The following is a 21,455-nucleotide window of genomic DNA, read 5'->3' on the forward strand; positions in this document are numbered from 1 at the left end:
GTGAGAAAGATGTCTGGAACTGAGGAGGGCTTGAAGCAAATTGCTTTCAGGGGTTTCATATGTATGTATTTAAGCCTGTGGCCATGCAACTTTGCAAATATTTTGTGAAATTATTTTCTTTTTGGCAGATAAAACGGTGCAAAGCAAAACACTAAGCGAGGGGGGCAGCATGCGAGAATCAGCATCAGGTCGGCCCAGTACCAAACACCCTCGTGTGAGATGAGCAGCCCCCAGCCCAGTTGGACACGAATCCCGTTTGCTCCCCTGCCTTTCGTAAGCCAGCCCCTCCCCTCGCACTCCCCAAAGAAGCCATCATTAAGAAATTACTCTTATCGCTCCCATTACATTCGGAAGCAGGTGTGTCTGTTTTTCGCTTGGCGTCTTTGGAGACCACACACCCTCCTCCTTGCCACCGCTCCCACACACCGTGCTCCGACCCGTTTAACTCACAGCATCACTTAAACGCACCACCAAGAACAATGTCTTCCAAAACACAAGTACTAGGAATCATGTCAAACATGCAGTTTGATGGCTCTGATTGAGATCAGCAGCAAAGGCCAAAGCTTGCTGGGAAGATCTGTCATGATGCCAACTACAGTCACTTTGTTCTCTCCTCCTCCCCTCACCTCATCACCCTTTTTCCATCTCCTGAAATGCTTTGGAGGAGAGATTTCTGTTTTATGAAGTCAGGAACAGTGCTTAGCAAGAAGGGATGGGATCCATGGCCCTTTGAGGCCTACCACAGAGAAATCAATAATTTTATTTTATAGCTGTGCTGCTATCTCATTCTTTTTAAATCTGTATTACTCCTATACTATAAAACTTTCTTGAAAGCAACCCGATAGCTTCGGAGGCTGAGATACTGCTCTCAGGCTCCCGGTCTGCAATACAGCCACACTCCACTGGGGCACGAGAGCTCATTTCCTTCATTTGCTGACTCTTCATTTAACACGCTGTCCTTGTGACTCGCTTCTTCCAACTTGGCTGGTGGTTATATTTCAGTTGAATGTTTTAAAAATCAAACTGTTCAAGCAACAATGGCCAGCCACAATGTTGTTTGGTATCCTGCCATAGCTAAATAGCTGCAGCTCTGCTTTACGAAAGCACTACAGAGATTTCAGTCTCTTTAATGCTAGCCATTCTTCCTCCTGGTGTTTTCAGTATGAGTTCCTATTCTGCTGTCACCCACAGCAGAAACTGATTTTCATCTCATAAATAAATAAAAAGGGATTCGTAATTCTTCAAGCCCAAGAGATGCTTTTCTGGAGTAACTTCCACCCTTTGGACACACAGATTTCTTGCCAGTCAGTCCTGCCGGATGAAGGACACATGCTCCCTAAGACAAAGGGTGCTCTGCTCCAAAGCGTCTAGGTACTGTCAAAGCATAAATCCCATCTTCAGAACCCATTCTCCCAACACTAAAAGCACTTAAGAAACCTCAAATTGAAGGTCAGGGTTTAGAAATGTAACTGCTGCAGCCACTTGACAAAAACAGAATCACTGTATTTTTTCATTAAATGTTCTCCAAACGCACACACAACCATAACTCAACCTGAGGACTCCGAACAGTTTCTTCTGTTAGGCAAAAAACACTATGCAAGATCTGCCGAAGGACGAACAGAAAACAAGCACATCAATAAAGACATTTAGAAGCCCAGCCTGTTCTCAGTCATGATGGGGTTTTGTGTCAATGGTATTGTCCAAAGAGTTGTAAAATGTCTTTCTTATTTGTTGGCATGTGCTTCTGAAATCTAGTTTTTGATAAAGCCTGGCTTCCCAGTACAGTTCTGTACAAAGAGCCTCTGCCAAGCAAGGCAAACTGTGCTGAATTCCCATCCGTTATGCCTGCAAATTGACAATAGGTATTTGCAAGAGTCATGCAACATGGAAAATTATTTAGAAGGGTGGAGCCAGGAACAGTTCAATTAAATTAGGGAAAAGGAGATTTGAGGCTAGAGAACAGGAAGAAAATTCCCCAACAGTGAGGTCTATTGAACAGCAGAGCCAGCCTCCCCAGGGAGGAGAGGAAAGCCCTCTCCTCTGAGTCATTTAAAAATAGACTGGAGAAGGCACTCGAGACTGTACTGTGGGGAATAATCCTGCATTGGCAGGGGCAGGACAAGATGACTTCATGCATTTCTTTCCATCTCTGATTTCAGTGATTCACCCAGAGCTCCAAACCTGAATATGCAGAAGAGCGAGAGAAGCAGGGAGAGAGAGGGAAGCCGTAAGGAACAAGTGTCACAAGGCCAAGAGGCCTGGCAGGTCTCTGGTTCAAATTCTTTCTAACCACGCTCGCACCGCGGGCCAAGCTGACGTGCTGAAGGTCGTGCATGTTTTCTCTCTCAGTCCACAGAGCATTAATTGACAGGGCTTTACGGTAAGTTGAGCTGGTAACGTCTTCAAAAACACTCGCCTTGGAGCTGCACTGAGCACCGTGTTGATACCACTAATATAGGGCAACGCACAGCGCTATTACAGGCTGTGGATACAGGTAATAACATCACTGCAGAAACAGGGCCTTGTTGGCCTCGTTCCTGAGGAGAAATACATGGCTAACGCACCTATCCCCAAACCGCTGGCTGCTGACTGATTGCTACTTATTTGCAGCGCTGCCTGGCTCACTCCCCGCCATCCTGGATGGTGCACAAACGCAGAACAGCTTTCCCTCGGTCACCTCCTGACCAGCGCAACGAAGCCATGGCCCTGCGTCACGTAGCGGAGCGGTGCCAGCCACAGGCTCCCCGCTCCCTGGTCAGGGCCTCCGAGGAGGCCGAAGAGCCTGCCCAAGTCCCTCATAAGCCCTGATATTATGCTGCTTTTTCAATACGTGCTCTTCCAATACGAAACACAAACTGGAAACTGCTAGCAACACACTGCAATGACTTGGTCGGCCTGGTTTCACCACCACCAGCCAGCTCCTACCTGACGACACCGCGCTTCTCCTGCAGAAGGCAGCAGGAGATAACGAGGCTTTTCCAGGGCCATACCCATTCCCACTAGCTTTCACAGCCTAGGAAAGCAAAATGACAAGGAGCACATTACATGAAAGCAGGCCGCCATGCCAAGCCTGTGTCATGTGTATTCTATTAAGCTGAAGGCTGAATAGAAGACTTTGTTTTCCACTTCAAAGGACCCCATCCCAATCTCTCGCTCTTCCCTTATGAATAACAAATTGGAAATAAATCTTCTGGCTGAAGCGCATGGAAACTCGTACAGTTGGGGCCCTCTGCAGCTTCCCAGCTCAATCACATGCTAATTTTTTTGTAAACACATTTCTGTGATATATATGTAAATATCCCTGTGCATTGCCGCACCATGTAAAGCAATACAGCGGCTGTGTCCTCGAGGGATCGGCCTCGGCAGGAAGCCTGAATGCAGATCTCCAGTTATGCACAGGGATAACGTTTGCAGAGAAGGGTCCAGTTTTATACGTGAGCCATGCCTCACTTCTCTTCCTAATGATCCCATTACATACTGTCTCAGAGGCTCATGCCCTCCGCTTCTCACCACAAACATTATTTAGCTCTTTTGATATAGACAATACAACAGCACTCGGACACCCCGTTTTGCTGGGCAGAAGACACATTGGAAAAGTCCCTCTTACGATATATCCAAGACCTTTCAATCCAAAAAATAAAAATAAAAAAAAAATCAAAAAAAAGAAAGTTTACCATCTCCTTTAAATACAGGGGGAATTATATGGTGCCCCCGAACATGTGGCACTCACAAGGCTGCTCGTGTGTTGAGGACACCTGGCCGCAAGATGGCCAATAACTTTTTACTCTCTCTCAGAACTCCTTACCTGGGCACATCTGTCATCTCTGCCTTATGTTTGTGGTAAAAGTTTGGGGCAAAGATCAGCCTTCAAAGGCTTCGTGCTCGCAACACCGTTGGGTCTTGGTCTATATTCAGGACACCCTAGCTATGGTGATACTGGGACAGGACAACACTTAGATCTCTCTCAAACCTGATGACCAGAACAATATCCCAAATGCTGCAAGAGGCACCGCAGACATCGAGACATCTCTGCCTTGGCCTCCCTATTCCTCAGACACTAAGAGGCAAGCAGGCCTCATGGCATACTCTAAACTTGAGGCCTGCAGCTGAGTAAATATTACAACTCACTCCAATGATACACATCTGTAGTATTTCTCTGCACCCCTCTGTTCAACGAGTGTTCAACTTTATGATAACAGAAGGGGAAGTTATCTCTCGGAATTAATCACATTGATTTGTGCCTATGTGTAGTCCTGCAGACTGAGGAAGGAAAGCATTTTCATGCTCGCCTTTGCTACTAGGTGTTTTATTTGCAATGTGGCATTCTGCATGGTTGGTCCTTACAGATGCGTGGCACATTAGCTGTACGAGAAGCAAAAATTCGTAAGCAGATTGCAATTTCTAGACGTAAAATCAAAAAGCGCAGAGACAAATGCCATCCCCAGTGAATTCTTATGCGCATATGTGCAGCACATGTGCAGTACATGTGTATATTAATCACGCAGGAAACATGCAAGCCCAAACATGGGAAAAATTCGATGATCTAAGTTAACTGTTGATATAAATGTTGAGACTCCTTTCACACTAATGGAGTTGTACTCACTTACACCAGTGCTGAATTTGGCCCTAGAATTAAACCCACCCAAATCCTTGATAAATTGAGAGAAAGAGAACAAAAGTTGGCCTACACGCAACAGCATATTTTTCATGTTAAAAGCGTTTCATTCCCTTTCTCTCCCCATATAATACTGCATTGATGTCTGCGACCCATTTGGATGTAAATCAAAATGGATGTGCTAAAAGCCTGCTTAAATAAAATGTCTTCGAAACACTGTTCCCATGGCAAGGCAGAACATAATATACCAGCCACACTCAGTTTCCATGGCACAAAGGGCCATCTATGTGGCTGGGAAGGAAAATGCAATTCTAAGAAATCACTTCAAAGCTAGGCCAGCTTTCCTTGAGCATATGCACCGCTACTACCTGCTAGTAAATGTGGGTTTCATGCAGGCGTGGGTGAATAAGTTACATGGAAGAATTATAAGGGTTTTTTAAGATTCTTCAGCAAGAACAAAGTGTCTGAGTCAAATGGTGAGCCCTTCGCATCGACTGTTTCTATATTCTACTAAATGTCCCCTGACACCATTGGCAAACTCCGACTTGTAGAGAACTGCTTGTGGTCTAGGCATGACCAAGAGCATCACAATCTGGCTCTGTATCTACATACTGCACAAGCCTGTTTTATTTCTATGTTTTAAATGCTGCATTGATGATCCGAGGCCATCTGACTTTCTCAAACGTGTCTGCAGTGCTCTAAGTGAGGATTGCATTTGTTTCTTTCTCTTCGGTGCAGATGGTGCATAGCATTCCTTCGACTGTGCTTAAAGACTGTGTGAATGACACTTATTGTGCCACTAATAAAGCGAGGGCTGTTTGCTGAACAGCTGTTGGGTATATTGTTCTTTTGTGAGAAAAATGCAGCCGTTATGCTAATGGCATGCACACGCCGCATTGGCTGCAAGTTACATCACGCCTTGAAATGCTGCCGTGGAAATCTGTTTTCCTGATACAGCACCTAAGCAAATGGCAGACACGTTAGCGTTATTTAACGATTAGGACTTAATCCCTAAATCCGCCTGATCGTTAGTCAAAGACGGAGGGAGGCATGGTAGAACACTTACTACACTGCCTGCAAGGAAATGGGTTTAAAGCCAGGCCTGGGTTTCATTTACTCTTGACCTACATGCAGCTGAACGCCGCAGAAAAGAAACACTCAGCTGCTCCTCCAGGAAAAAAAGGAAAGTTGTCACCTTCCTATAGAGCCGGGAAAGCCATTTTAGGCCCACTTTGGCTACATTCCTCTGTTTTCTACCGATTCTGTTAAACGGCAACAGATTTGACTGTAAATTTTAGGAGGGAAATAGCATGTGGTTTATTCTTTCAGTGGTGGAGTTATAAACACGTATTACAGCCAAGGACCCCAGCTGCCCGGGGAGAAGCATTCTGTAAACTTTTCATTCTTAGTAACTTTAAAACTCAGGTGCAATGAGCTCAGCCATGATCAGAGTCCTCGCCCTCACAGAAAACCCACTGAGCAGTCCTTGCACGGCTTCCTCCAAGGTCTGTCTGCACGGACAGTTATGAGCCAGGCTGAGCCCACCTTGCCACCAGACTTGTTCGCATCCTTTGCTGAACACCAGACCCCATAAGTCAGGCTCTCTGGAGCAGGGAACCAAGGGAAACAGTGCCCCCACACCGATCTATAGTCCAGGTTCCTTGTGCCTAGGGTGACAGCTGAACCTGGACAGAAAACAAGGGACCTCAGGAGATGCAAGCCCAATCCCAAGACTTCTTTCCACCCAGAAAGCAGTTTAGGAACAACACAAGTGCTGTGACCCAACCACCCTCCTCCTACTGCTCAGATTCAGAGCGGTTGGACTCCCCCCGTTCCCTTTATTGCCATGTCCTGCTTATTTCACAGGGTGGAAACGTGCCCGTCTGTACTCTGCAAACAGTTCTCTGCCTGAAGCCATCAAAGCATTCCTCTGCTTGTTCAGGGTCTTACACAGCTATCACATGCCAGCGCAGTCATTAAAAAATCCCACAAGAGAGATCTGCCCATGCATCTCAGCTCCCTCTCTCCAGCTATTGCCTCTCAAGGTGCAACCAAATACACGGCTTTGTAAAACACCTGTCAATTTGGGAGATTTAGAGATCTGAGAAAATTACCTTATGGCTAAAGCCGGTGACAAAAACCATGCGAGTTCACTAGAGCTGCAGAAAGACTGAGAGCGTTGGGTTTTGCCCAGCACTGAGACTAAAAGGGAAATCCTGGCTCCATCCAGCGCCAGAAAAGCCATACCACCACCTTCAGCACAGTCAGTGCGAGATTTTTATCTCGCCTCGCAGGTCGCAGGGCAGCCGAGCAGCACCGTCTGTGACAGCCCTCCCAGAGAGGCTGCCTGTGCAGGAGCAGCCTTCGGCAGGGCCAAGTCAGCCTGACCCTGACATTACAAAGTTTTAGCAACCTGCAAGTGTCTCATCTCTGAACTGGATGTGTCTGATGAAAAAGACAAAAGATTGCCAGGATAGGGGGTTTGTTTTCCCTCCTTAAAACAAAACCCAACCAAACAAACTAGTAAAACCTTACTTTCCAAGTCTACTCATTTGAGACCTGTGTCCTCCTGTCCCGCCTGTTCCGTCCCTCACCGACTGCCAGAGCCTTTGCTTCAGACGTACGATACATTTGGTCTATAAAGAGAGCATTCTTCATTTACAGCTGCACTGGCGCAGTTCTTTGTGGCTCTGAAGTGCAGCCAACATGCAGAAATATAAAACCCAAGAGGACTGAGTCTCATTCCACCTGAGAAGGGTTTGTCTTACACACAGCATTGTTCTCCTAGGGAGCTGATCATTTCCACTCAGCCATAAATAGCAGGCATTCTGGACAAGATGTTGCTCGACTCAAAACTAACCAGCAGTGCTCTATTTTGTATTTTTGTTTTAAACCCTATTTTGTTGGAAAAATAAATAAATAAACAGGTGCCCTGTATTTCTGCAATATGCCCCCTAAAATAACCTAAATCTGACCACACTGCTACAGTGGTAACTGGCCATGGTGTTCCTCCAAGGGCTGGGTTAACACAGAGCGAATGATACTTGAAACACCCCTTCTTTTCCTGAACTTTAAGACTTTAAAATTGTTTTAGCTGTACAACTTGGGCTAACGAGACAGAGCAGCACTACACAGCCCACTCTAACAGAGAATTACAATGTCTGTCCCGACAGCTGACATATCATAGTACAGTTTCCTTCTCCCCTTTGGTTTTTATCAATAATCTGTACCGAAGTAGAAATATGAAAAAATGAAGAAATGGGAAGGGAAAGGACATTAAGCATGTTTTATAGCAGTGGATGCTACCTATAAATATATATATATATATATATATATATATATAAATTGTTGTTTTTGTTTTTAAATGAAAATTGCTTGTGTCTTTACTGCTATTCCTTGAGACACTGTGATGTAAGAACTGAGTCTATTAACTGTTTTGGATTTGTATGGTCACCTGGGTAACTGGGAACAAATCTGTATTTGAAGCAACATCTATTTCCTGCTACGTTCTGCAATACCCCTTTGTCAGCACCAACCGTGTAAGCAGCCTGATGGTTCAGTGACCCATACCGCGCTCTCTCCTTTTCCTACCTTACTTTACACCAGTGCATGGCACGCAAGTTTACTCTCACACAGGACAGCCAGTCCACATTCACAGACAAGAAAACTGTGCATGTAAACTGCATGGCTAAAGCCAGCTGGAAGCAAAAAGAATAACTACAGCAGCCTAGAGCAAGGCAGATAGAGAACATGGGATACAGCAACACCTGATTTGCTGCCTACAAAGCCTTTATTAAGCTTCTTTAAGCTTAACACCCTGATGCTGGCCTTAGCCAGCACATATGTGAAGGAAAAGGAAACTGTTCTTCCACGTGCTCCACTAACTTTACAGAGGAAAGAGAATTTTCATCATTTTTATGGTCACTAGCTTGTTTGGGGAATTCTAAGACTGAGCCTATCATCCATCGGTTTGTGTAATTTTGTATTAATGGCTTTAAAAGTCACCCAGCCACACCACTTGTTCTGTGGATGATCCGCACACATCATGCATACACAGCTACTCCCGCATTTACTTTCTCAAGTAACCCCATTGATACAGTGCAGAGAAGTCCCTCAGACATTAAGTTACGAACAACTTCACTTAACTCTGGTATATTTAGGCTTTGCACCTTTTGCCTCTTGTCCTCTGCGCTATTATTGCTTCTTAATGCCTGTCTCTTCGTGCTCCCTTCAAAGTACCCATGAGAAGCCCTGTGCTCAATCATGCTGCTATTGATGCTACCAGCCACATCTTGCCAGCTGCTGGGGCCATCGTGATTTTTCTCCTTTGTTTTACTGCCATAGTAAATTTTTTTAAAGAGCTGTATGTTTTCTGCCATCACTGCCTGGCTTTGATGTGACAAACCTTGAGCTCTCTCCATGTGCTAAGCCAAAGTGACTGAAGCATGCAAGATTGATTTCTGCAGATTTCTGCTCTTGGTTCCACAGGCAGAAGAATATATTTCAACCGGTCCAAAGAACAAACTAACCCAGTTTTGTTTCTTTTCAAACCTGCACCGACCTCTTTAGATTAAACCTGATGCCTCTCATCCTAAGGGACTCACTCCTGGAGCCAGCTAAATTCAAACTGTCTTCTTTAACCTGAAATTTAAACAATACATTTTAGAGCTGCAGCTACATGGACATTAGTTAAAACAACTTTGTGTTCTGAAAACAACTCCACTATGGTGCTGTTTTATGTGGTTTTGGAGAGAACGCTGCACTTTTTCTCTTCAAGTACTGCCATCTCTAGCTCCCAGCTGAGCCTGCTGCACTAACAATTGGAGGTCACGCCAGCATCGCTCCGAAGAGTTTACACAAAGCAGTTCCTAGACACTGGCAGGAAAACAGATTCCTAATAAGGCAGCCAAAGCTACCCCGCGCAGGGGGATGATACCCAGACACTGCAGCAGGCTGAGCTCATGGAGCACCTGCAGAGCCCGCAGCAACTTACAGCTCTATTATATGAAAGCTCCTGATGTATTTCAGGCTTCTCCTACCTGTGGACTCCCCTTTAATTTGCCTCCCTGCAGCCTCTAAATGCTCACGATCCCACTGTGGGCTCTTCCCCCAGAACCACTCCAGCCACTGACACAAAGCGAGATACAAGCTGTGGTCCCAGACAAGCGTACAAAGACTGAGGAGACCATAGGCACTCCTTCCTAATTCGAAGCAGCAAGGGGCAAAGAAGACTACCACCAGCTCCTGTCCTCCCCAGTACTTGTTCCCAGTTTGGGTCTCAGTGCCAGGCTTTCTCGGCAGTCCAGCACACTTATCAGGGAGAATATGACTCCCTTTCCAGCTCCCCTCTTTTAAATGCTGTATTTTGCTACAATGCTTTTAACGATCTGCTCTAATTTTCTGTGTTTCCAACCCAGGATCTCAAAGCACCTGAAAAGCCCTGACTTTCCCTCATCATTCTGCAGTGAGGACCACACCAGTATCACCATTTAAAAGGAAAACCAGAGGGATAGAGAAATTACACAACTTCAAATTCAACTCCGTGCTCAGAAAAATACACAGTGACTTTCCACGATAAACAAAGCAAGCAGCTGGTGGGAGAACAGTGCATCGTTCCGAAAGACTGCACTATTAAAATATCATCCAGTCGACACCTTCTTTAAATGACCTTTGAAATAACGTATATACAAGCCAATCAAAATAGTGTGTCAGTGATGTACTGAGAGTTTCTCCCTGTCCAAAGAAACAGGTTCCATCAGTCTGCTCTGTATCATTTGCAATTTCCTGTTACCTTGAAGAGTGAAACACTAGAACAGTTAAAATAAAAACAGAATAAAATAAAATAAATCACACAACACAGATAGTTCCCACTCTACTGCAACCAACAAAAACAGCTAGGGCAGCAAATAAGACTTCTGGCATGCCAGGGAGTAAAATGTAGACTGCATGCCACATATTGATGGTTAGGTGTTCCCTGTTATTTTTCAAATATCCAAGCAAATGATCTTCACATGCACAGGTAGGGTGGTACATGCTTATTGATTCTTGGATGCGCCCATAATTGTGATAATCAAGTTAAATAAGTTACCGTGGATAGCCTTTGTGAGTTGTATAACTTATATTTGCATCATTAAAGAGGACTTACCTTTAAGGCCTCCCAGAGGGGAAATTGTACCAGAGAGAAAGGAATCTGCAGAGGTGGGAAAAAAAAACAACAACATAACGTTATGAAAGCAAATTAGGTTGGCGTGTTCCTTGACTGGCTAAATTAGGAACAGTTATTGTTCACTCCGTGAACTGCAGCTTATTGCATTTGCAAATCTTTAAGGACACTTTATGTAGGCTGCCATTAAACGACTGGTTTCACTAAAGCAGTTTTACTTTGTTTATCACATTCCCTGCTGAGAGGTTAATGTATTGTTACCAGGGTGGCCTAGAAGAGCAATAAGCAGTATGATCTAGTGCAGGGACATTCTCGGTTTGATGCTCAGCCAAGAAAGCCATAAGGATGGTTCAAGTAACACGCTCCCAAGGCCAGGAACACAGCCTGTCAAAAAACCATCTTCAGTAACACACTCTCACAAACGCTGAGCTGAAAAGAGCTGTGCTCTAACCGGGGCTTTGCAGGTCGGGTATCAGCTGCAGAGAGAAACTTTTCTGAACATCTCCCCATGATCTCACATTAACACGCTCCCTTGAGAACTAAAAGCAGGTAGAGAAGAGGTAGCAAGCTCATCAAAGCCCAAAGGGAGAAGCTTGATGTTTCCCTTCTCATCAGTGGACGTAAGAGGTTCTTCTGTCCAATAGCCTGTATCTCTACCCGAGCTCATTCCTTCTGCCATGTGTCCCCAGCAGTGCCCGTGCATTTCCAGCTCTGTTACAGATTTTGCCCTGATAAACGTCTTGTGAACCAACTCAACACACAGGAAACAAGCAAACATCCTTCTCCCTCAGTTCTGTAGGCTGTGGAGGGCTAACACATATAATAAGTTGTTTTTTTCCATGATCAGACTGAATCCTTGCAACAGGAGAAATCACTTTTCAAGGTTTTGCATTTCCATATAGCTTCCTTCTCCTCCTCCGGTCTCCCACCTGGGCTCTTCTGGCTCTTCCTCCTGCTCACCACCCTGAGAAGCCCTGTTCCATCTCTGGCACTGACTCTGCCTTTGCTATCTCCAGCCCAGGATGCCCATCTCAAGACTTTTCAGAGGAAGAACTCCCTATGACAATACCAGCTCATGCCAGAACTGCCCTACAGCTCTAGCTGCAGGTCTGGTTTGCCCCTTGCTCACTGCTCGTACAGTACCTGCTCTGCTTCAACAGCCAGTCAGCCCCAGTTTCAAACTTTCTTCCAAATATCTAATTTCTTCTCCTATGTGCATCTTCCTTCCCCAAACATGATGCACGCTGAGTTAGTTTCCTCCCTTCTTCAGGTTTTGTAGTTCGTGCATCATTTTATTAGCCTCAGAAACCACTTACACACCTTTCGCCATAAAAAGTAGAAGACAGTCAAAATACGTCATAGTTAACACATACATCTTTGCTCTTCGTAAGATGAGTAATGTCAGGTTAAAACCATTCACTACAGAGAAATGAACAGCTTATTAAATCTAAATTCTAGCTTCACAAAGGAATCTGAAATGGTACATCTATCTAACAACACAGGAGTTAGAGAGTATTGTCTCCTTCACTGTGTTGCAACTAATGATTAATAAATGAGTCTATTAAGTTAATCTGCCAGGCAAAACTAAGCTTGACAGACACCTGCCACAGAAAATTTGTTATCTATTCAGGCAGGAAATGGCAGTGAGAAGAAATCAATGTCATTGCTGTACATTGAGCTGACAAACTGAAATCTCAGAGGAAGTTTGTCATCTTGAACAATGAGCAATATCCCTGGTGGCAGCTCAAAACCCCACAATAAAGGTCAGACATGGCTCTTATTTATCAGGGCCTTGAAACTCTAGTGGAGCAATTAAATTTCATTTTTAATACTGGGTGAAAAAGTCCAGCTATTTGACAGTAATGTGTGGTAATATATTTATGAGAAGATATATGTATATCCACATGCTGCTGCATCATTGTTGAATTGGAGTTAAATGGCATGATTTCCTTGCAATGTGAAATGAAAAGCAACAGAATATTCTATTATCTAGGCCAAAAAATAGAAAAAAGAGAAACAATACCCACTACATTTGCTTCAAATTTGTTAAAAAAGAGAAAAGGAAATGCTCTATATTCAGCTGTACACCAAACAAAACAAGCTTTCAAAGGCAGACTCAAAGTTTTGCTTTTTTATACTTGAGAACGAGCGGCAAAATTATGCAGCTGTTAATAAGACAACAAGAGAAGCTTTTGACAGAACCCCCTTTTTATCTCCAGAGCTAGCTAGAAGCATTTCAGTCAGAGAGGAGAGTTGTTCATGACGGCTGTTTGATTTCTGGCATCAGCGGTGTTTGCTTTCTGTGTCCTGCTCAGTGGGAATCGGAACTGGACGGGGATTATCGGTTTCACCTCCCCGTGCGCCCCACAAGCTGCAGGCTTCCAAAATGCCTGGGAAGGTTTCGGATGTAGGTCAGTGGGATCCGCACAGCCACGGGGCTCCCTCCTAAACTGCTGGCAGGATAGGGGACTAATCATTCATAAATCACACTTCAACGGAATTTGAAAACTCGAAAAAAATGAGCAAAGAAGCACCACAAGCAAAGACAGAGGCACCTTTGCCTGCACCAGGAAGACTCTAGCCGGAGATCTTCTCCATTCCTTACAAAGTCCCCATTCCAGCCTGTTTGACAACACCCTCCTTTATAAACAAAACCCACACAAGCAATTTCACGGGGAGTGGAACTAAGAGGAGCCTGGCTTCCTGCAGATTTGGTTTTTGTCACCAGATATTCTCTGAAGCCAAGTCATTTACAAGCCTGCTTCAGCGATCGTCCCGTGCCTGCGACCTCCATCACTTTTCTCTCGACCTCTATTCCCCAGCACAACTGCAGGTTCGGTTCGTGTGGCAAGCCTGCCCTCCACCCCCCATCGCTTCCCTTCTCCCCTCGCACGCCTACGTTCGAGAAGCTTGAAGGAAGTTACATCGATGTCCCTCTCTCTCTGCCCCATTTCTGTGGCCAACCCGTCCAAGGGCAGGCAGGAAGGCAGGAGCCGCGCGCACTGCTGCTCTTCGTGTGCGCATACACCCTGTTTGCATAAGCCTTGTTTCCCTAAGAAACCAGACTAAACAGCCCACACCCAAAAGCAGGATTAATATATGCAAAAAGAAATATCTCTGCGACGGGAGCGAATCCAACAATCGAAAATCCTTTCATCCCTTGTTCCTCTATGATAGACGTGACAAAATCGCTCGTTTTGAGACACTTCTCAACCCGAACATTTACAGCGTTTGCCATTTGATTCCTTTCTGCTTTTAAAAAGAAAAGCTCTTCAGCAATGAAGAGAATCACACCCTGTCAGGCAGCGATATTTATGCCTGAAATAGGCTAAGGCAACAATAAAAATGTGGTCCACACATGTGGCTAACTTTCTGCCAGCAAATATGAAACCCTGGCAAGCTTCACCAACCTCTCATTCGACGTTAATATAAAATAGACAGAGAGTACCAGTTCTCATGTCTGGCCTAACGTTATATAACTGTGCTGTTTGTTCAACAGAGTCAAATCTTACACCAAAAGGGGGAAAAAAAAAAAGTTTAAAGCTCCCAAACAGCTGTAAATCATTATTCTAAAATGTTTTATAGGTTAGTGAAATTGTCAGTTACTCTGGTCCCTGCGTTCCTTAGCACTTGATAGCTAACAATGTAATAAATGTTGCAAATTCTTACTTGTAGTTTCACTTAATTCCTCTGATACAGGTATTTTTAAAGACATTTTTAATAAATTACTCGTAGAAAGAGTCACACTTCACAGCTAGAGCAACAGAGATCTCCACTTCTAAAAAACCACCAGCCTGCAAGTACTGAAGATCTATCACAGAGCAAAAGAAGTCCTACCAAATACTGCTTAAGTAAGTAAGAGAAATTTAAGGAAGAGCTTAAAACTAGCATCCATAGAGATGCATAAATACTGAAAACTGGTAGTGGCAATAATCTTTGTAACCAAAACGCACCACTTTTTGTAATTCAAGATTCCCTCTTTCGGTATGTGACGCTAAACTGCAAGCTGATACTGTCCAGAAGGAAAGAGAGCAGCCAGAGAACAAGGAGAGCATGCTGAAGGATGGGCAATGAGAAGAGAGTGGGAGGGAGAACTGGGGGAGGGGGAGAAAAGAAAAAAAAATAAAAACCTCATCAGCCCCTTCAAAACTGGGAATCCCTACAAAATATGAGAATTCTTTCACATAAAGAGGAAACAGATGTCCATGGCTGGAATTTGCATGTGGCTTTATTCTCTTCTCGGATACAATAAAACTACTCTTCTTCTCATCCTCCGAGCTAGAAATTAAACAGTGGCATGTCATGCAGAGTCCAGCTGTGCTTTCTACCTCCAACCTTTACTAGCAATATATTTAAAAAGAAGAAGAAAACAGAGACAGAAGGAAAGGGAGAAACTAGAAAAGCATAAGAAATGAAAAACTATGTGGTATGTGTTCTCAAAACAATATAAAACCTACAGATGTTCTTACTAATCTGTGGCACATGTTTGTTTATTCAGGTTTTCGCTGTCTCCAGTTCAGCGGGGCCTTGCTCTCCAGAACTATCTGTTTTTACAAACGTTAGAGTAAATACCAGAGGAGAGATTGGCATAAACAGCCAGCGAAGGAAACAGGCTCACCTTGTAAGGGCTTTCTCAAAGCCCCTGAAAGTGCACCTCCGTCCCAGAAACGCTCTCACCAATACCAGTTCCTTATATTAGCAGCGATGGGAGGAAGGCCAGTGGTTATTGAAGAGCATTTTGACAGTCCCCATATCACAAAGGCCAATGGCAAGAACATCTGCTCATTTCAAGAGCTTTCTGCAGTCACCATTGAGTATTTCTCAGACTTGCACCTAATCTGTCACTGGTGAGCACTTTTATGAGGCTCACAGAGATGCTATCATTGTTGAAACCCGGATTTATTAGGCGCACTCCACCACAGCGTCTGAGCTGCAGGTGCCAAACTGTGGCTTCCCCATTGCAATTACAAAGAAAAGTCCAACAACCTAACAACCCACATCTGAGAATGAAAAAAGAAAACATTTTCCAAGGATACATAAACTACACATTTCGGAAGATCCATCTTTCATTCTCTTAAGTCCCTTCTACATTCCTTCTTTATTTTTATATCAACTTCTTTTTTAAAAATTGGTTCTTTCCAAATAGGTTCAAGTTACAGGAGAGCAGAACAACCCTGTCTGCTCACCGGAGTTAACACCAAAATATTTCAGTTAATAATTGCAGCAAATCTACTTCAATATCTTGTCCCCTTCAAATTCCTACCACGCTTGCCCGGTACATCTGGGTTATGATAAACTGGCGTTCCAACTCTAAATACACTTTCCTCATAATGGGATTTGAGCGGATAGCATGAAATGAGGTAAGCCTCTCCCTCGGTCATGTCAGAGGTCACAGCAATAGACATGGTTATATATAGTGTGGTATAAAGACCTGCAGCTTTCCACGGCACTGCCTAAAGGTGGAGATGTGGAGGAGCTCGGCGGAGCCATCTTCGGTGCTATCCTGAAGTTGACAAAGTCAACTGATTTTCTTGCAAAGCTTCAACGAATGCTGCCTCCCAAATCCTGCTTGATAAATTGCAGACTCCACAAGGAGCCTAATGAAAGTAATTTGTAATCCTAACGTGAATGAAAGGCTGTCAGAGCCATCAGCCGTGTTCCTGCAGCTCTGAGAGATGAAAGGAGTGAGCATGGTGAAAGAACGGACAAGTTTATATGTTAAAAAAAACTGACGTAGGGCTCTGTTAATAAACACTGATGCAATTAGAAACAAAAGTCTTCAAGCAAATGACAACACGGGTATAATAATCACTAGAGATCTTCTCTTGGCTGAATTTCTCAACGAGAAGCAGCAAAATGCGATTTCCACATACGATGCCTTCCTATAAAACTGCAAAACCCAAAGAGTGGTGGGACCCTAGGGGAAATCAGGGCCATCAGAGGTAAAACTCTCAAGCTCCATTGCAACACCAACTCTTCACGCTGGACGTGTGGTCCTGCAGCCCTGGCAGGAGCAAAGGAACAGCATTTAGAAACACCAGTCCCTACAGTGGCAAGGGTGACGTTATAACAGAGGTTTTAGCTGATGCATCAGCAGTAACCTGAGCTAATCTGCAATTCCCTCATTTTCAAGCAAATAACATTAACCCTGCCTGAGCTGTGAGCTCTAAATGGGGAGAAATACAAAATTCCTGAATTATAATCATTATTCTGATTTAAACATCTACTGAGCCTCAAATAAATATTTGCACCTCGCTTCCTCTGGTCCTCCAGCTCTAAAACCAAAATAATTCCACTTGTACCTGGGCTACGTGAATGCCTGGAAGTAAATTCTTTCTGAGACAAAACATTATACACCCCACAGAGCTGCTTTATTTGGTCGCAAGCCTTTATCAGTGATGTCTTTTGGACCCGTGTGACTGAACTTCCCATACAACAGGGTTTTCTTTTAAGCAGCACTGCACACTCGTTGTAACAGCAACACAAAAAGGGCGTTATGTAGAAACAGAAGAGTAGGTACGTTTTTGTAAAAGGAAAATGCTATCCAATTTTCCCTCCGCTAGAAAAAGGGTTGATGATACAAAAAAAAAAAAAAAAAGCTTTTCTGGAGAGGCGATGTTGATTAGGGAAGGAGGAAGACACAGTCAGAGATCTGGCATAACTGCACGTTCCCAGCACATGGGAAAAAGGGAAGCAGTGAGGCAGATGCACAAACTCAATGCAAGATGGATTGATTTAAGAGAGCCTGATGATCACAGAGCGCTAACTTTTCACACACGTGAGACAGACCATCAGCTAGCTATTGAAGGCTCCTTCCTCAAAGAAACAACATTAATAGCCCTCAAAGCCCCTTTTGCACGAGCCCCTTGCTTTGCTGGGGAGATGGGATAACTGTTAGAAATTGTTTAATGCTGGCACTAAGTTGGTCTTATTGGACTTCTGCAAGAGCTGGACTGACCAGGCTCTGAACAGACAAATAATATCCACATTCTCCCATCCTCCAACAAACCAGCACTAAAGGAGATGCCCGTTTTGCTGTTCCTTCTTGAAAACATACAACACAACCCTCCATGAGCAAATGAGTGTGCTAGCATCAATTTGTACATGCTGTTTTCAAGGCGCAGATAAAAATCTTGTAGGATAAAAGATGAGTTTAGCAGCTCTAGAAGAATGAAGGTATTGTTTAACAGGAAGCAGATGTATGTCAGATGGCAAACTCATTAAAGTGTCCCATCGTTAAAGGAAACAGGATAACAATGAGCCATCTGAAAAAACCTGAACTGATCAGGAAATATACAAGCCGCAGCTAATCTCCTATTTATTGGTAGGTAATGCCTTTAAGTCATGCACATGCATTGAGTTTAGGACCATGAAGGACTAATCTTTGTTCTCATGAAAAAAAAAACAACAACGTACGAGCAGAGCTCTGGAGCATGGGGCACAGCGTTTCTGCAAAAGCCTTCTGAGGAAAAACCCCAGCATTTGGAGAAGCTATTACATAAATCCGTGGGCGCGCACACACGCATGCTTGTGTGCTGCTGTCAGTGGAACACGTCGGTGCCGTAACTCTGAAGGTATGCTAATGTATATTTTACATACACGTAACATTTTTAATGTAAATATAATTTCAAAAGTGTCTTACAAAAGGCAACTATCAAGCGAGACCCTCCAAGTACAAATAACAAAACCTAATTCCAGACAAACTAATTACAGAATGCCCTGACTGACAGATTTTCAGTATCACAGAGTTGCACATGAGGATTTTGAGTCAGATGCGAGGACCTGGGCAGGGAATTAAACCAGCAGCATGTCTGATTCATAAGGCAGGTGGATCTGGGGAGAGGGGTGAGAGCGTTGCTTCACCCAGCAAATATTCCATCAAACAAACTTGACAACAGTGCAGCTGTAATTGCACTGACATCAGCAGAGGAACTCTTGTCCTCAGAGTAACAGCTACAAAGGACTAACAGGCTGGAAAGAAACGTGTTTCTCCCTCCCTGGACCTATCTCAGTCTCTAGCAGTTTTGTTAGAAATGTCTTGTTACTACATTGTGATTACAAATATAACATAGAAGCTCTTTATTAATATATTAAACACACGTCTCTCACCAGGAGATTTCGGTATGTCACTGAAAGCAATTCCATGGGAAAACCCACATCTTCCTCTGCGCACAGGCCTGATCCAAAGGTCATCCAAATTGCTGGGAAATTTGTACATGTGGCTTCAATAGGCTTTGGATCAGGATTCACGCTCAAGCTGGAGAGCAGAGGAGAGCCAATGCAAGGGTCCTGGTATACGGCACGAGGACCAGCACGTTCAGATGCCACCGCATCCTCAGGATGCACAGAGTCAGACTCGTGGTGTCATCAGGAGCTGGGGATGTGCTCTTGCTAACCTGTTAAACAGCAACTGCTGCAAATTCCCTGCTTGTACAGAAAGAGGTAGCCCTGCTAGTAGCTACGTCTGAGCCCCAACAGTGAACATCTCCACACAACTTAAAGTCCCAATAAAATCGGTGTAAGCTAAGCACATTCTTCTGACTGTTCTACCAAATACAAACTTTGGTGTTTGATCTGGTAACTGTACTGCATATTTTTGTACGAAAAAAAAAAAAAAGTAAAAAAGAAGGAAAAAAAAAGAACCGAACCAAACAAGTAACAACACGTTGCTATAAACAAAACACCCATAGATAAGTATGAGAAAATTATTCCATCAAGGCTAGTGTTAAACCAACACCAAAGAATAACTACTGGAGGAGAACAACCACTCTCCTTGAACAACTTCTCCGCGCAGTGTATGACCCACACAGCACTGCGCATACATCCCACACCATTATCTCCATCATGTGGCTGAGAGAAAAAATGCAGATTGATATTAAGTTTAGGAAACGCTACTCATGTAAAGATATTTTATTTCTCTTACTCGTTTGTGTGTAGGCACGTTCCAAATGTTGGGGCTCTCTCACAAAACGGGGCATTGCTAGGCTTTATTCTGTGCCTGTTGGTGAAGAGCCACACCTGCACTGCGCACCACGGGTGAAGGAGGAGGCAGCCTTGTCCTGCAAGGTGCTGACAGTCGCTGGGGCAGCACCAGCGGGTGCCAACGAAATGCAATGAAGAGGAAACGGGAAGCTTCGGCAGGCCAGAGCGAGCGGGCAGCTAAGGGCAGCCTGCACAGGCAGTCAGCACCCGTAGGGCTGAAGATCTGCCCTTCACAAACTCCTTGAAGGAGTTCCCCACCTGCGTTCTCTGCCGGCGTTAGCTCACCAGCCGTCAATTCTGCAAAGCACTGAAACACGTACCTAATATCCCTACAATGTAATACCCTTACGACAGCGGTTTCTTCTAGCATTTATGTCCTAAGGCATGAGCTGTCCTGAGCTGCAGCTACAGTTCCACAAACTTCAGTCTGGTTCCACCTTACAGAAGAACCATTAAGGTGAGCTGAAAAACCCCAACAGGCATCCGATCAAACCCAAGTGAGTACTTAGGCAAAGCACGCACAAGTACAGCAAGGACGGTCCCATTTTATCTATTTTTTTTTACCCTCTATAATTCCTCCTGTCAGTTTAACCAACCCCGCTGGCCCCGTGGCTATTTAAACAAGAAGCCCCCCGGCCGCGGCAGACCACCGTGCCGGTGCAGGGGGACTGCTGCTCGGCTCCTGCCGCAGCATCGCTTCGCCCAGCAGCTGCGGACGGCACCGCGGGGCCTCCTGGAGCTCGCTGCCTGCCCAGGTGTGGACACGCAGAGCCGTGCACGGCCGTGGGGCCCCTGGGCAAGCCGTCGGGCTGCCGCAGCCCCCGCCTTCCTGCTGCCAGCGGCTGGGGAAAAGCTTTAGGCTGTGAACAAAACGCAGCGTGCGAGGAGGGGCTGCTACAGAATCCTTCGCAGGCACCCTCAAAGCAGCCTAACCCTGCTCGCACGACTCGGCACAACCACTGCAAGACCCGTGGAAATAGAACACCATTCTCAAGCATCACTCTCAATGATTTAATTTGTTTACGGAGAAGAGGCTTTCGCCGTACGCAGTCGAATTCGTTTGCTTGTCTTTAGGCGGCCACCTTATTTCCGTTTGCCTTGAGGGTCCCTCGGAACCACAAGGCTGAGTCGTAAAACAACCCAAACATGTCTCACACAGCCGGCTGGCCACGAGCAGTGTGCCTGGCTACAGGGGCCGGCAGGAGCACGGGTGCTTTGGCGGGTGCGCCCTGGACAGCTGGCACAGCTGTACCCCCGCAGACACCCCCCACAAACCCTCCTTTGCCTCCTGTGCCCACCCTGCAGGGCGTTCACACCCCCCCGCTACAGATCTGGGCCATCTCCTCAGCCCGACACCGGAGCACAGAGCACGACAGCAGCGAACCCTCGCTCTATGAAATTCCCGTTATTGCTGCGATCAGCAAAGTAGACACTATTAAGCTCCCACTTCACCAGTGTAAATCATCCCCTCCGAGCTTGGCAAAGCACTTAAGCACATGCTTAATTTTAACTACTGCTGAATAGCGAACAACATTTTGCTTTAAAAACACTGAAGGCCAGACCCAAACAAGTTTTTACACTCCTCACTCTTCCTTACGCTCCCAACCTCCCATTAATCTCAAAGCTCCTCCAGAGCTGGAGCTGGGCCAAAGTGTTTTGTTGAACTGACGCCTAAACAAAGTTTTCTGCTAATTT

The 21,455-nt window shown here is 45.0% G+C and overlaps 1 protein-coding gene across 2 annotated transcripts in view; it reads right to left on the minus strand.

Moving 5' to 3' along the window:
- The window catches only part of SLC25A26 (solute carrier family 25 member 26), an 85,244-nt gene that overhangs the window by 13,773 nt on the left and 50,016 nt on the right, over positions 1-21,455 (minus strand). For both annotated transcript variants that reach the window (XM_035546901.2, XM_035546899.2), the window contains one exon: positions 10,761-10,805. In XM_035546901.2, the coding sequence (XP_035402794.1) occupies positions 10,761-10,805 (45 nt within the window). The remainder of the gene's footprint in view (positions 1-10,760; positions 10,806-21,455) is intronic.

Source organism: Cygnus atratus, chromosome 10, assembly GCF_013377495.2.
Source record: "Cygnus atratus isolate AKBS03 ecotype Queensland, Australia chromosome 10, CAtr_DNAZoo_HiC_assembly, whole genome shotgun sequence".
NCBI lineage: Eukaryota > Metazoa > Chordata > Aves > Anseriformes > Anatidae > Cygnus > Cygnus atratus.